This window comes from Lytechinus pictus, chromosome 5, assembly GCF_037042905.1.
Source record: "Lytechinus pictus isolate F3 Inbred chromosome 5, Lp3.0, whole genome shotgun sequence".
NCBI lineage: Eukaryota > Metazoa > Echinodermata > Echinoidea > Temnopleuroida > Toxopneustidae > Lytechinus > Lytechinus pictus.
In genome coordinates this window covers 30,742,993-30,757,861 of record NC_087249.1, presented here as the reverse complement: position 1 = coordinate 30,757,861, position 14,869 = coordinate 30,742,993, and the positions used below count along the sequence as shown (strand labels likewise).

Here is a 14,869-nt window from a genome sequence, read left to right as displayed (position 1 = left end):
TACTACTACTACTACTACTACTACTACTACTACTACTACTACTACTACTACTACTACTACTACTTCTACTACTACTACTACTACTACTACTACTACTACTACTACGACGACGACGAAGATGACGACTACTACTTTTACTACTACTACTACTTCTACTACTACTACTACTACTTCTACTACTACTACTTCTACTACTACTACTACTACTACTTCTACTACGACGAAGATGACGACTACTACTTTTACTACTACTACTTCTACTACTACTACTACTACTACTACTTCTACTACTATTTCTTCTTCTACTACTACTACTACTTCTTCTTCTTTTCCTACGAGGACTACTACTACTACTACTACTACTACTACTACTACTACTACTACTACTACTATACTACTTCTACTATTACTTCTACCACTATCATTATCGCTATCATTAATACTGAAGATGAAAGCTTACTGTTATTATTTCATAACAATAATAACATTATTAACAATACCCATATTAGTAATAATTCTGCAAGGTCCTGCGTCGGTTGTGGTAGTATAAAGCAAAATTCAAGGTGAATAAAACAACCGTAGAGAGAAAAATTAGATCAAATTTTCGCCCATAGGGCTTTATCAGGAAATTAATTATATATATATATATATATATATATATATATATATGCCGTTGTGAATGTTACAATATAGCAACTATAAGGACAACAGATGACGCTATTACAAATTTAGAGAATTGTTGATTAAGTTAGTTTTAATGCCACAATAAATTCTCGCTTCGTTGACATGGTAGAATGGAACAAACGTAGAGAGACAAAACAAAGTACGTTTTGATACGGAGGCCTATTCGTCTTTTAAAAATGCGTGTTTTGGTTTTCAAAGTACGATCACAAATAACAGAGGGACCCCACACTACTAAGAAAGTTGACTTCACGGACAATCCAATATTTGCTGACTCTGTCTAACATTAGCCCACATTCTGAACTCCCGTTGAATTCAAACTCTGGGTCCCGTAACACAAAGGTTAGTGATTAATCGTACGCTTGATTTTTACAATTGATTGTACATTGTAGCCAATGGAATCAATCGTAGAAAATTGTTCTTTGCTAAGCTTTGTGTTACGGGCCCCAGGTCTATAATTGTGGCTCAACCAGTCTATGGGTAGTCAAATATTACACACAATTCTCTATCATAAAAAATTATCAATTTGTACTTCACATTCAAACGACAGTCGGTGAATGATAAGTTAGATAAGTTTTAAATATTGAATTATGGAGAAGAGCACGATATATAGAAATATGAAATGTGAATTAAAATCTCACCTTAGGAAGGTGAGAATGTCAAAGGAATTTCTAAACTCTGTTCCCCGCCGCACAATCATGGTAAAATAGTAGGTAACATTGTTTTACAATATTCTAAATCAGTTTCATACGGAGAGAAGAATATTATTAAATTTTTCGAAGAGCGGATTCCTCAAGGTTTGGATTATTAAAAACAATCACAAGGAATAGTAGAAATAAACTCCTACATGTTTGTAGAATAAGGCAAGAAGGTAGACTTTCGTGGTATTGATCGTATACGACCCAGTGTGGCTATTAATATATATATCAATAGCCACACTTGGTTGCTAGAAATTAGAAAGACTTATTTTTTGTAGACCTATGGTCTCATAACCTGTTGATTTGGGATCGATGAGCAGGTTTAAAATGCCATCACCTAGTCCTTTGGAATAATATAACGCCATTGCGATGGTACACTGGTTCCTAACCCACAAACATTCATTACCTCTCGGGATTCACAAAGTAAATGACCGACTATTGTCAAAATTTGTATTTTCTGACAAAGATGGGCTTTCTAAGAACCGATATTGCATCGGCTCCATAGCAGTTGCTGAAATAAAAAATGTCTGCTCAGTTAGGCTTTCAGTCACGAAGACGATATGCAGAATATTTTCTCCTTACCGCTTCACATGAGTCGCAGAGTCTCTTAGTCTTCATAATCGGAAAAGGGTTGACTGCAGGCATGGAAGACATCGATTTCCACTCCCCGTACCCTGGTCGTATAAACTGGATCTCCTAAACTAAATTGTTAAATGTTGGTAAGAAGAGCAGAAACGACATATCAGATCTGTCTGGTTGCGGAACAGACGTTTGGTCGTTCCGATCTTGATCAGATGGACATGTCTTTGGAGACAACGATCTGTCAGGTTTTGAGTGGATGTACCTGATCGCGAAAGAAGAGCTTGGATAAACCGATTTTGCACATTCGAAGGAGGAGGAAGAGGACTTCAAAGACACTGATGAATGACATTCCGATGTAGAGACCCATTAGACCACCAACACTACCAAGGACACTCGGGATCTGAGAAGTAAGTAAATGTGAAATGAATGAATTTTATATTATAGCGCTTGGTACCCTAGATTTCAATCGATTTAAAGGGATCCTGGCATGCCTGCACCCATATGCACTTTCTCCACCTTTTTGGAACATTTCAGCAAGACTTCAAAGACTCAAATGCTAGGCATACTACATAGGCTTTCACATCATACCAGGTACCCATTTAACACCGGGGTGGAGAGTGGCAAAGTGTGGATTGATGCCTTGCCAAATGCTAGGCATACTACATAGGCTTTCACATCATACCGGGTACCCATTTAACACCGGGGTGGAGAGTGGCAAAGTGTGGATTGATGCCTTGCCAAAGGATGCTAGGCGGAATTCACATAATAGAAACACAATATCCGTTTTTATCAATAGGTCCTACTCCTTTTCACACCATGCCTTTATTGTCTCATGCTGGATTTATAACTGATTTTTTTTAAATTCAAAATAGGCCTAATTTGTTTCTAAATGTTTGAAAAAAAAGGTTCCAAGATTTTATAACCAAGCCACGGTCATGTAGTAAGGTAACGTGTCAATCATAAAAAAAAAAACTTGTTTGTTTCTATACTCACGGTATAAACAGGAACCATTTCAACGAACTCGTAGTTCAGGTCTTCATAGAATATCTTTATCCGTATTAGGTTCTTACTGTAAAGAAAGAGGTAAATGAAGATTTAACAGTCGTGTTATACATAGAATGGTTTCTGTTTCTGATTTATGTAAGAACTCGGAAGGACAGCTTTCTGCTGGTATAATACCAAGCTGGTATAACCAATTACATAGGAAACATTTTACGTCTAAGTTAATCAGGAAGAGATGCTTAGCATTGTAGACGACAGAAATTACTCTAGGGTCTTTTTATCAAAGTACAGACAATGGGCCTTATGCATAAAGACAAGCAATTGCTTATAAGCAAATGCTTTAAGCAAAAGCAAGAGCTGGTCAAGCAAAAGGGCAAGTTCAAGCAATTGCTTAAATTCGTATGCACAAGCTTTTGCTTGTGCTGAAACCTTTTGCTTGCACTGCCTAAGCAATTGCTTATGTGTTGGACAAAGGATCGTTACGGTTGTGCGAACATCGCACAGTAGGACAACGACGCTTCGTTCCCGACCTGGCAGAAGTATTTTTTCTTACGCAAATAGGGGGAAAACAGCGCAGAGCATCAGGGGGGTTTCTGTGTAGATCGATGGAAAAAAAATTGCCGTAAAAAGTCTAAAATAACAGGAATTTGATTAGATATGAAATCACAACATAACCTCTGGAATATGGAGCTTGAAACGGTATGAAAATTTAATCCTTAAACGAGAATGCCATGAGTAAGCAAGAGCTCAAGCTGGTCTGGAGGTGCTTGAAAAAACGCAAGCAATTGCTTATCAAGACAAGTAAAAGGTTTGTTTTATGCATACGGTTTTAAGCAATTGCTTGTGCTTGCTAGCAAAAGCATTTGCTTATGTTTATGCATACGGATTCAAGTAAAGGCTAGCACAAGCAATTGCTACTTTTTATGCATACGGCCCAATGATAGAGCGGGAACCTTGCGATTATGAGTCCAATGCTCTAACCACACGACCACACGACCCTAAATTATGGTCAAGTTAATAAAGACATCCCATTCGTAGATATTATGAGGAAGAGCTAAAAACGATTCATCTCCGCTTTGTGCTTCATATCAAATATAAAATGTTATCAATATCATGGATCGAGTAGTTGATGAGGTGAGGTAAAAATGGAGGTAAATGCGGGTTGATATTTTGGAAGGAACTGCCCTAGTATATATCACTTTGGGCTCAGCTCGTTATTACAGATTCCAGTATTTTCTAGTGATTCAGGCGTTCAGTATATTAGGATGAAGGTTGATAGTGGTAGCATATTTCGTATCCATGGATTTTTGATTAGCTAATAAAAATTTTCAAAAAATGAAAAATAAAAATATACTAGATATTATGAGTAACTAAGAGTTTCACAACCGATCACTGTTGCTAAATATTAGAATAATTATTGTATTAATTATTATCATCATTGTATTGTTCTGTGTTATTGTGTTCCTGGAAATGAAATGGTGTGAAATGAAAAAAAAAGAATAAAATGATTTTCCACGAACCTGCTTAGTACACTGCTTGATAATATTCGTACTGCGTTGCTATTTGAAGATGCGTTCAAACGACGAAGAAGATGCTCCTAAAAAGAAAGAAACAGTTGAAGTAAATTTGTGAATATAACAATAACTTCAAATAAAAATCTTTTTGAATATATCTATGAGTTAAGATAAAATCGACGAATTAAACTAGAAGTTTGTGACGTGGAAATTTTGAAAATTTGAATCACAAGTTTTTTTTATGATGTTCAGATTTTATTTTTATTTGGAACTTTAACACGTTTAAAGAGTCCATATAATGACGGAGAAAACAAAACAAATACTCTCCTCTAGCGCAGACTTAATTTTCTGATAGCATGTGTTGTATGTCTGTGACACGAATGATGATTTATAGTTTCAATTTGTGAACAGAAAATATCGTTTATAATGTTCCCCAAAAAGGGTTTATATTCGGTCAGTGACTTTATACATCTTTCTTAGATAATTATTTGAGCGCTGGATGTTGTAGTTCACCAAGTCCGGGCTCTAAATGTTTATTCTTAAACAGAAGGAAGGTGCCATAATCATCATCATGATTGGAAATAGAGTAAGAAATAATAAAGTTATGTTTTAAGACGGTGTCAAGTAAAGTTCGACTATCAAGCGTTACCCTTCAAATAGAAATGAAAGTATCTTTACCTCATATCGTTCTGAGGGCCACAGCAGAGAGGATGCACTCTTGATGTACTTGGTTTCCCTGTACACAGTAAAAAAATTATACAACGCTGTTTACTATATGAACCTTACAGTAATTGTTTAAACTGTTTAAACAACTGTTTAAATCTTATGCAACATAGTTTAATTGTCAGTATCTAATTGTCAATAAATTAAACATGATTGTTTAAACGGTTAAACAAATACTGTAAGGTTCATATAGTAAACAGCGTTGTATAAAATCTTAAACAGCATTTTACTGTGTAAGATCAATAAGGAGAGCAGAGAGGTGATGAGACAAAGGGGGATAAGGGAAGGGGGAGAGAGGGGATCGAAGAAAATAGAAAGGAAGGAAGAAAGGAAATCAAGGAAAGAAATGAGGAAAGAAAGGAGTGTAAGTGGGGTTAAGATAGAGAATGAAATTTACATGTATATAGTAAAAAAAAGAAGATGGAGCTATATCACATTTACATATACTTGAAATAATATTGATTGAAGTACAATCAGAGTCTGATCATTATGATTCTCAATATATAATCTTAAGTATAATTATATCGACATTTTTAAAGGTTTAATATGCTCTCACTGTCATTATCAATTATACATGTAAAAAGCCTTGTTTATTCACTTCACAGTGGCAACTGTATATGTTATGGGGTCGAGTTTGTAAAAGTCCTGTATATCAAATAAAGTGATTAAGACTGATATATTCTTGTTACAGTGAAATATTAATTTCCGATGCATGACATCTTTTATCATAAGGAAAACGTTCCCAATCTAAATCTTTTTTTTCTTAAAATATTTGGGATATATTCCCTATACCAATTTGGTGTGTTTGATTTTAACCCGAGCACCTTTTATTTTTAATAGATAAAGATGTTTGACTTAGATGTACCTTTAGAGGTTCTAAGGTTGAAGAGAACACCAATTTTACCAAACTCGTATTCTGTTTGCAAATTGTATGACCAGGAGGTGTACAACTTACTGACAGTCGACTGATCGAAGATTAGTGGTGATTCAATCGAAACCATTCTTCATCGTATCGATTATAACTACTACACCCAAATAGTTGAATCATTTTTCTAAGGACGCGCGATGTTTAACAATAAGATTGATTACTGCGCAATGTGACCGACATATTGATAAACCTCGCTATTGAAAGTACTCCATCTGAAATAAACACACGGCGCGTGATTTTACGTGCCAATTATCGCGTTTGTAATGTTGATTTTTTTTAATTTAATGTTTATAATGTATATTTGACGTTTTCATTTGTAAAGTATATTCACTTTTTTTTTTCAATTGGACTCTTCAGGAGACCATCCAATTGACCGAAGAGGTCCTATATCCAGACCATATACGCGGAGATACTGACTAAATGAAAATTGATTTTTCACAGTTAACCATATTCAGTATGGATATACATTCACATCTAGAAACCAACTCACGAATTATTGTTAAAAAATATATGAAATTCAAAGTTTTATTATCAAAATCAAATGTTCATATTCATTGTTCACACATGATTTATTTATTTTTTGTTTTATTCCTTTTTCAATATTTGGATACTTTAAGATGATTGAAGACTGACTTTAATTCATCATAAATAATATCTTTGAAACAAATTATATCGTATTACTGTATTAATTTCATTTTTGTGTGTGTAGTAAATTCATATTTGAGGAAAAACTTTTGCAAGTTTAGGTGTCATAAACACTTACGTGCACGGTGACGGACAGACACATGCTAAGTCATCGTCAAGGTACCTCTCTTCAACATACTGACGACACCATTCTAAAAAAAAAAATTAAGCAAAAATAGAAGGAACGATAGGAGAACAGATGAAATAGATGGAAAATGAAGAGATGGTGAAAAATGAAAATAAAAGTATTTTGAAATGTGATGAATATTATATAATACGCAGGCCTATATACATGCTTGAGAAATGAAACTTCGAAAATCGAAAAAAATGAAAATCGTCAATAATGACAAATTTGCAGGGAATTTGTTTGTTTAAATAAAAAAAAACACGTTTTAGTATACAGATTTTTCCGATAGCAAAACATAATTCGTCACGGGCATCCAGATTGAAGCACACAAAGAGGGGGGGGGGGCAGAGGCCTGCCATGCGTTGAAGTGGAAGCGTCATTTTCCTTGACGCAAGGACGGCGTATGGTATGACCAAAAATACCGATCTCAAAAGAACAGAGGAGTGTCATCAACACTTTTGTCCGACAAGTTATCAGGTCTGACAACATTCTGTGATTTTGATTGGCTGAGAATCACTGTCACTATGGTAACTGTCGGATGAAACGGGAATTGACGGATAAAACGTCCGACAAGTACTTTCATGAAACGCTCCTCAGGCAACAATACAACTATGATGTCGATGATGGTGTCAAGACAATCCTAATTGTATAATGATAAAATAAGCGAAAACTAGCGCAAGTAGCGCTAAGGGATTGACGCATCATTTTTCAAAAAAAAAATCAGGAAAAAATGATTCCATGGTCGCATTAGCTGAGTTTAGATATAATGATTACTTACGTTGCGTCGCATTGAGCACATCACATGGTATTTGATTGGTGTCGAAGAATTGGTTGTCGACGCATCCACAGAACTGATGCAGGTGACGCTGATAACACATCTTTTTACACGCTGACAATGAATAGGTGTAGTCGGAGGAGGTAAAGTTAGTTTCACCGCCGTCAAGAGTACAATTCGTGTAGTATCCACCAAGACGTTTGATGTATTCCTAAAATAGTGGGAAGATAATTTAAGTATTTATCAGAACCGTTTTAAAGTTTATCTCCTTGACTGTGAATATGGGGGCAGTGGCGGATAAAGGGGGGCACATCCGACACGTACCCCCCCCCCCACCTTGACAGCCATAATCACAATTTTTAATGGTAATATGCCGTTCTTACACAAGTGTGCCCCCCTTATTTTTATTTATATTTGAATGGGAATATGTCGTTCATACACAAGTGAAGACATTTTTTCTGTCAAATTTTACGTGGACGAAATGACCTTCATATTTTGGTGAAAACCTTTTTTTTTTCGCTTGTCAAATTTTCCTCTGGAAAATGTGACCCTTTTATAAAATCCTGCATGATCCGCTCCTGTATGGGTGTATGTGTAATCATGGTGAAGTTCACATGCAGTGTGAATCACAATTAGGGTTGCAGTTTTCAGTTTCCAATCAATTCGTCTGTTGCCTCGATCCCTATACAGTACACTCCACAGGAGTATACATTCTTGGAATAAAATAATCGGGTCAAAATACCAAGACAAGGTTTTCATGCACCAACAAAATATGGTTACAATAAATTATAAACGACAATGAGCATGGGTTTATGTCACAGTCACAACGAAACTGATTCCAGGCCGGTCAAACCTATCACATAATTTCAAATGGAATATCATTGTTCGGATTTGGAGTCGGTTTTGTTTTGTGCAACTGCAGTATAAGGATGGAGAAACGTAAAGGCCTGGTCCCACTGGCCCACTGATACAAAACGTATTCATAAAGGTCAGAACACAGCGGACGAAAAACATTTCGCAGATGGCTCCATCCGTTTTCATCCGCTCCAGAAATGGATAAAATTGGCGAAAAATGTGCTAAAACATAACGGAAAAAAAACGGACGTGGGTAGTACGTAGCGCGGATGTTAAACGATTGCTTATCGGAAACCTTGTTGATGAAAACGGATGGAAGTGGATGACAGCTCCGAATGGGGTTACCGGAGGTTTTGAATACTTTATTTACGAGATGCATACGCTTACATCTTTTCTATGTCCTTGCTACTAACGATGTACAGACGTTCCATGTACTTTATCTTTCCTCCCTCTTTCCGTTGTTCAGCTTCAGTTGATCTGAGTTACAGGGATGCCCAGAGGATGTAGAGAGGATATATACAGCGGACGTCTAACGGATGATAACGGACATGGAACGTTTGTTGCGGATTAAAGACCTGGTCCCACTGGCCGGCGGACACAAAACGTATTCATAACGGATACAGCGGACAAGTGAAATTTTGGGATGTATCCATCCATTTTCATCTGCACCAGACAATGGACAGAATGGGCGAACAATGAAATCACAGAGGACGGATGCTCTATGGATATAGAGCAGCCATTCTCAATTACTTTTTTTGAAGCGCCACATTTCTTGTTGAGAATCTGTAATGCTCCACTATCCCCCGCACTATCCATTATGCAAACCAGCAATGTATCAGCGGAGGGGGTCCAGAGGCCCCTGGTGGGGGTCGAGGGGGCAGAGCCCCCAGAAGTTTTTGAATATGAGGCTTTTAAATTGCCCAGAGGGGCTCTAATTAATATCCACAGAAGAAATACAAATGCCAACAAACTACACAATATGAATATTAAAAGAAAAATTACCAGTGACTTTTTCACAACATACCAATGATACCACTAGTTCAAACTGTTTTGCACCAGACCTATTGGCTGAAGAAAGTGGCGTAATGAGTAAAAAAAAATAAGGGGCAAGATATGGCAGCTGAAGCAAAAATATTGAATTTTTCAATACAAAAATCTATATTTTGACATAATATTAAGAAAATAATACAATATTCCACTCTTTCCCTTTCCTTTTCTCCTTTTTTTTTCTTGGCCGTGAAACACTTGGGGGGCCCCCAAATCCCCATCCCCATCTGTACGCCAGTGGCTGAAGTTACGTTCCCCGATTTTGCAAGGGCTGAAAATTAGGCGTTGCACTGCACTAACGCCCCAAACTGCCCCTCTCGATAGATCTCTCTCTCTACAACTCGTGTTAAGCAAGAGTGCATGCAGGCAATCACAGCAGGCAATACGTCTGACCATACATGTATTTCACTTTTACAACTTCGGATTTTAATCGGCTCCGGAAACAAAGTCATGGTTGTTATGTCCCAAAGTCATAATCTTTTATGATCAGGATGTACTTTGAATATCATATTATTTGATGTTTAACTCTTAACCAAAACGTATACTCTGGAAATGGAAAATTTCTCGCCGTTGAAAGAGAAATCATACAAACGGGGTTTTCAAATCACTTGTGTGGAACATTAACTTTGTACAGCATAGAATGAATAAAAAGGAGAACACCATCGACCCTCCATAATAGGGGTTATCGAGTGCTAAATTGGACAAAATTTGAGGAAATCAATTAGCAATTAAGTGTCAAGTAAAGAGTTTTTGTTTTCTCTTTGTATTAAGCACCAAATCCTTATTTCCAGGTTACTGGTAGATACATTTTTTCTCACCAATTTTTCCTTATTTTTACGTTCTTTTTTTTATACCTGCTCCCAAGCGCCACTCCGCAAGGCTCGGTGCGCCACAAGTGGCGCGCGCGCCACCATTTGAGAATCCCTGATATAGAGCATATGAAACACGTATGCAAAGAGTACACAACGGATACATAACGTTTTCCAACGGATGGCAAGATTCTTTTCCGTTTTACATTCTATCTGCATCCGTAAGTGTAGTGGGACCGGTTCTTTAAGTCACGGCTGATAAAAATTATAGCTCAGGTACTCTGGTGCCAAAGGACGGATAAGAAGGCCTTCCGCCTATAGATAAGTATTAATTTATTTATATACTTTTTGCTAACGGCTCAGTTTTTATTGGGGAAGAGGGTCATTCATTCTAGCACCTTTAGCTCCTTCCGCACGAATATTTTGGTTTAAATGAAAAACAATAAAATTTATCCAATACCTGACGAATACCGATTGATGTCTCTTGTCCAGTCGACAACTCCAGAGCGTCATCCTCCGGAAAAGGAAACACGTCAGGGTGGTGAATACTGACCTTTGCCCCCGTGTGGGGAGAAAGGATTCCCATGTACTCTGGTTGCTCGACGAAAAGCGTTAGATGTAAACCTACAGAAAGAAAGTGACATGGATATTAAATAATAGGGGAAATATTAAAGAAATAAATAACAAATACTTTGGAAAAGTAAATATGTAGAAAAAATGAAAGAATCGTGTTGAACATGTTAGATAGGCACAAATAAAAGAAAAATTGTAAATTGGAGTAAGAAGCAAAAAGGACATTAAATCAGAATATCACCATATTGCAACTCGGAAAATATTATATATGAAATACACTTGCACCCTGCAGGCAAAACAAATACAAAAAATACGACTCATGGGATTTAAATCATGATCGCACTTGTCTGTAGACCGGTGCTTAAAAGTAACTAGACTTTTCTCGAAAATCATCCATAGTGAAAATAGAGTAGTAGGTGTATTTGAGAAGAAAATGGCGGATGGATCAGACGATAAGTCACTTACCACTAAGTCCACCAGTTTTGCCCGTGGTTCTGGTCAGATTTGCAGGAGACAATGCCGAGTTGAATGTAAAACAATTACCGAAGTAACGATTCTGCCAAACGTAAAAATCCTGACTGAAATACAAAACAATCATGGACATACGATATTGATAATTTATGTATGTAAATTTGTATCACTGATAATGAAATAGGAAAAGACACATGTTATCAGCTGTCATAGTTTTCAATATGCCGGTGTTTGTGGGGTGTCATTTCTACATGATAATGTACAGTTAGACACTAACATATATACACGGCATAACAGTAATGAAATTCAAGATTTAAGAGAGATGATTTACTAGTTTTTGCACAAGCCTTTATTTTAAATGTAAGCCCAGTTGTTTGTGATATTTCTTTATTGCACTTCGTAGTGATCATTGACTGCTTTTGGAGACATGAGGTTCACTATACGACACATTTAGAATCGGAGTAAGATCGCCATCTTAATACTTATGTTCCTCAAGAAACTGGACAGTCGATGAGGGGTCATATTTACTTCATCTCTTACTCCGCCTCCTTCTTTTGTCAAGTTTGTCAAAATAGTAATTAAAATGTCGACATTATGTCGACGCATATTATCTCTAGATTCAAATGAGCTTACCTGATATTACACTGACGTCTATCGAAGGTACACTGCAGTACGAAATCTTCAAGCTGATGACCGTAATCACTTAACTCTGACTGTGACGGGTTGACAACGTCGACAAAGTCGCTATAGTCGTCTGCTCTCGATGCCCTATAAAACCCAAGCCAGTCATTCTCGTCGCTCACCGCGTCCCAGTTATCAGCGTAATACTGGAAATCGGAATCCGCGGAAGGATTATACCAAGAAAACGTATCATAGTTTATCGACTCGGGTGGACTTCGCTTCTTCCTATTCAAACTACTCTCTGATCCCTGGTAAGCGTTTACGAAGTCGGAGGAAAACCACCAGGAGTAGTCGTAGTCGGCTCCGCTGATTCCGCCATCGAGAGCGATCAGGCCTTCGAATCGCGTATCCACCAGTCTCGAACGCCTCATCATATTAGCATTGCACACGGTCACTGCCGGGAAGGTCAGGCTTGGTCTCCCGACGATGTCGATCTTCGTCGAGTACGGCCACGTAAGAAAATCGTTAATGATAGCGACGCCTTGGATGATGAACACGACGGAGAACCCGATGCAGATTAGCAACCAGCAAAGTCGGTAGGGGATGTTTTCTTTGTTGATGACGTACTGGATGCCGTGAATCGTCGTTTCGTTGCCAAAGTCAGTCAGGGATTTTCCCAGAGTGTCTTTTTCCCGGCCTTTCATCTTGTTGATCACTTGAAATTGAATCTGCAAAGTGGAGAAAGACATGATGCTAGAACTGTTTACTTGATCCAAACGTTATCAACAGCAATCTGAAAACTTTTAATATAATGATCCCACCTTGTTAGAGACTTCATGAAATTACCATCGGTTGGCATACCACAGGCCTAACATACATATAGTTTCTTTACAATGAGATATTGCAACAAATATCTTGCTGATTTGATCTTAGTATTGTACTTCACTCATAAACAACATTATACACGGTCATAAATGACTCGAATCATATTTATTAAACAAAAAATTTCGATACAGCTGTTACTTCTAGTTGTAAGTCTTCAGATAAAGAAGAATTAAAAATGCGTAATAATATACACTGTAAAAAAAATATTGGGTAAAATTTTCACCACCACGAGGGTTATTAAAACCAATTTGGGGCAGTATTTTACACGTACCCAATGCGGGAAGTTGTCCAGTAAGGTTAAAAAACAAGCAACAATTACTTTAGAATGGGCAAAATTTTCATCACACTGGATAAATAAAAATGCCCGAAAGAAATGTCTAATATTGGTTGGACACATAATTACCCTCATGGAGCACTTTTACCCAATATTTTTAGAGTGAAGAACAAAAATAGCGTCTTTTTCATAATCACAGAGTGCAATAATAAACATGACCCATTTACACATTGGTGTGAGATGAAAGTTTCTTGAACACCGATCGACACCCATTTTTGTATATAAATTTTATATTCATGATTTCATCATTTGTAGTTAACAAATTCAATGGGATGTGCGTTTTTCCCCGGATAAATCATATTTATTAAACCTTTTCCATATTAACAGAAGCAAAATAACACTGGGAAATTAAAAGTGCATACATTACCACCGAAAACAACGAAAAAAGATGCAACTTTGGATCTTCCATCTGAAAATTCTGGATGACACCGCGAAAAATGTTAATGTTGTATTGGTGATATACATGTATATTGCAATTAGTACTCGAATAATGCAAAGTAAACGTGACGTAATAGAAAAAAGAAAACGTTGTATACTCACCTTAAACTATATGAATATCCATCTTATATCCATTTTAAATCGAATAGCCCTTATGTCGATAACATCATCAAAAGAATTGGAATTATGTCCTTTTTTATACGAAAAAAAAAGAGGTTTGCTCGTCTAAACCAAGTTTCGGCCATTAAGTTTGTAATGTCCAAAAGCACTACGTCACCTATGTTTGCGGAACATATTCGGTCCAATGCCTTAACCATGTAAATAGTCCGACAGTGCTGTCATAACAGTTTCGAGAGGGGTTTTTCTAAGGTCTCAGTCCTATTGTTGGAGATTTACCGGTCCTCGACCAGCCCGTGATGTCTTTGTTACTTTTGTGTAGAAGATTGAATCCTTGAGGATGTGCAAAGCTAAGAAATCGATATTTTGTCATTCCGTCAGCATGTCTCACGTTGCAACCTGGCGTTCAATGTCATACCAGACGGTAATATCAGTGATCATGGGGATGAAGTCGTTCAACCGACGTTCAAAGTATTTGGGCACCTAAGGCGATGCCCCCAGCCCCCCCCCTCTCTCTCTCTCTCTCTCGCCCTTCACTTGTACAGTGAACAATTGCTTTCGACGACAACAGACATGACAAGCGGCAGCTACATTAACGACATCACTTCACCACCACCTTGTTCCTGTGCATGTATCTGATTCCCCCCTTTCCCTTTTTAACTAAACTCCCCATATTTCATGTTTAGATGTATAGGCCTACTTGCTTTTGGGACGAAATTTAGTCAGTTAATTAATGTTTCATTCTTTTGCACTTATGTTTTACTTGTTAGGTCATATTTTTAGTCTCCGGACCTTTTTTTATAAGGTTTGTCTTGTGAATAAAACTAAGCTGAAAACCAAACTGAAATGGATTGATTACATTACCTATTTTTTTTTTTTTTTTTTTGGGGGGGGAGTAAATATTATGAATATATTGATAAATGAATTTGCCTTGATGTAAAAAAAAATAAAATGTAACATATTATATATAATGAACTTTATAACGCATTGGTGTGGATTTCACAA

At 37.0% G+C, this 14,869-nt stretch overlaps 1 protein-coding gene across 1 annotated transcript; it reads right to left on the bottom strand.

The window, feature by feature from the left end:
• Positions 1-736: 736 nt before the first annotated feature.
• Positions 737-14,458, bottom strand: LOC129262116 (amiloride-sensitive sodium channel subunit alpha-like). The gene is made up of 10 exons (XM_064100235.1): positions 13,850-14,458; positions 12,103-12,818; positions 11,464-11,576; positions 10,886-11,049; positions 7,718-7,925; positions 6,892-6,964; positions 5,156-5,213; positions 4,484-4,560; positions 2,955-3,030; positions 737-2,361 (listed from the first exon to the last, which is right to left on the bottom strand). The coding sequence occupies exons 2-10, from the start codon at positions 12,792-12,794 to the stop codon at positions 2,203-2,205; spliced, it is 1,620 nt and encodes a 539-aa protein (XP_063956305.1). The 5' UTR covers positions 12,795-12,818; positions 13,850-14,458; the 3' UTR covers positions 737-2,202.
• Positions 14,459-14,869: the final 411 nt, after the last annotated feature.

Coding starts and splice junctions, on each gene's coding strand:
- LOC129262116 (XM_064100235.1), bottom strand. CDS start 12,794: ATGAAAGGCCGGGAAAAAGACACTCTGGGAAAATCCCTGACTGACTTT. Junction 5,214..6,891: donor GTCTGTCCGTCACCGTGCAC/GTAAGTGTTTAT, acceptor TACTGTGTACAG/GGAAACCAAGTACATCAAGA. Junction 4,561..5,155: donor GGCCCTCAGAACGATATGAG/GTAAAGATACTT, acceptor CTTTCTTTTTAG/GAGCATCTTCTTCGTCGTTT.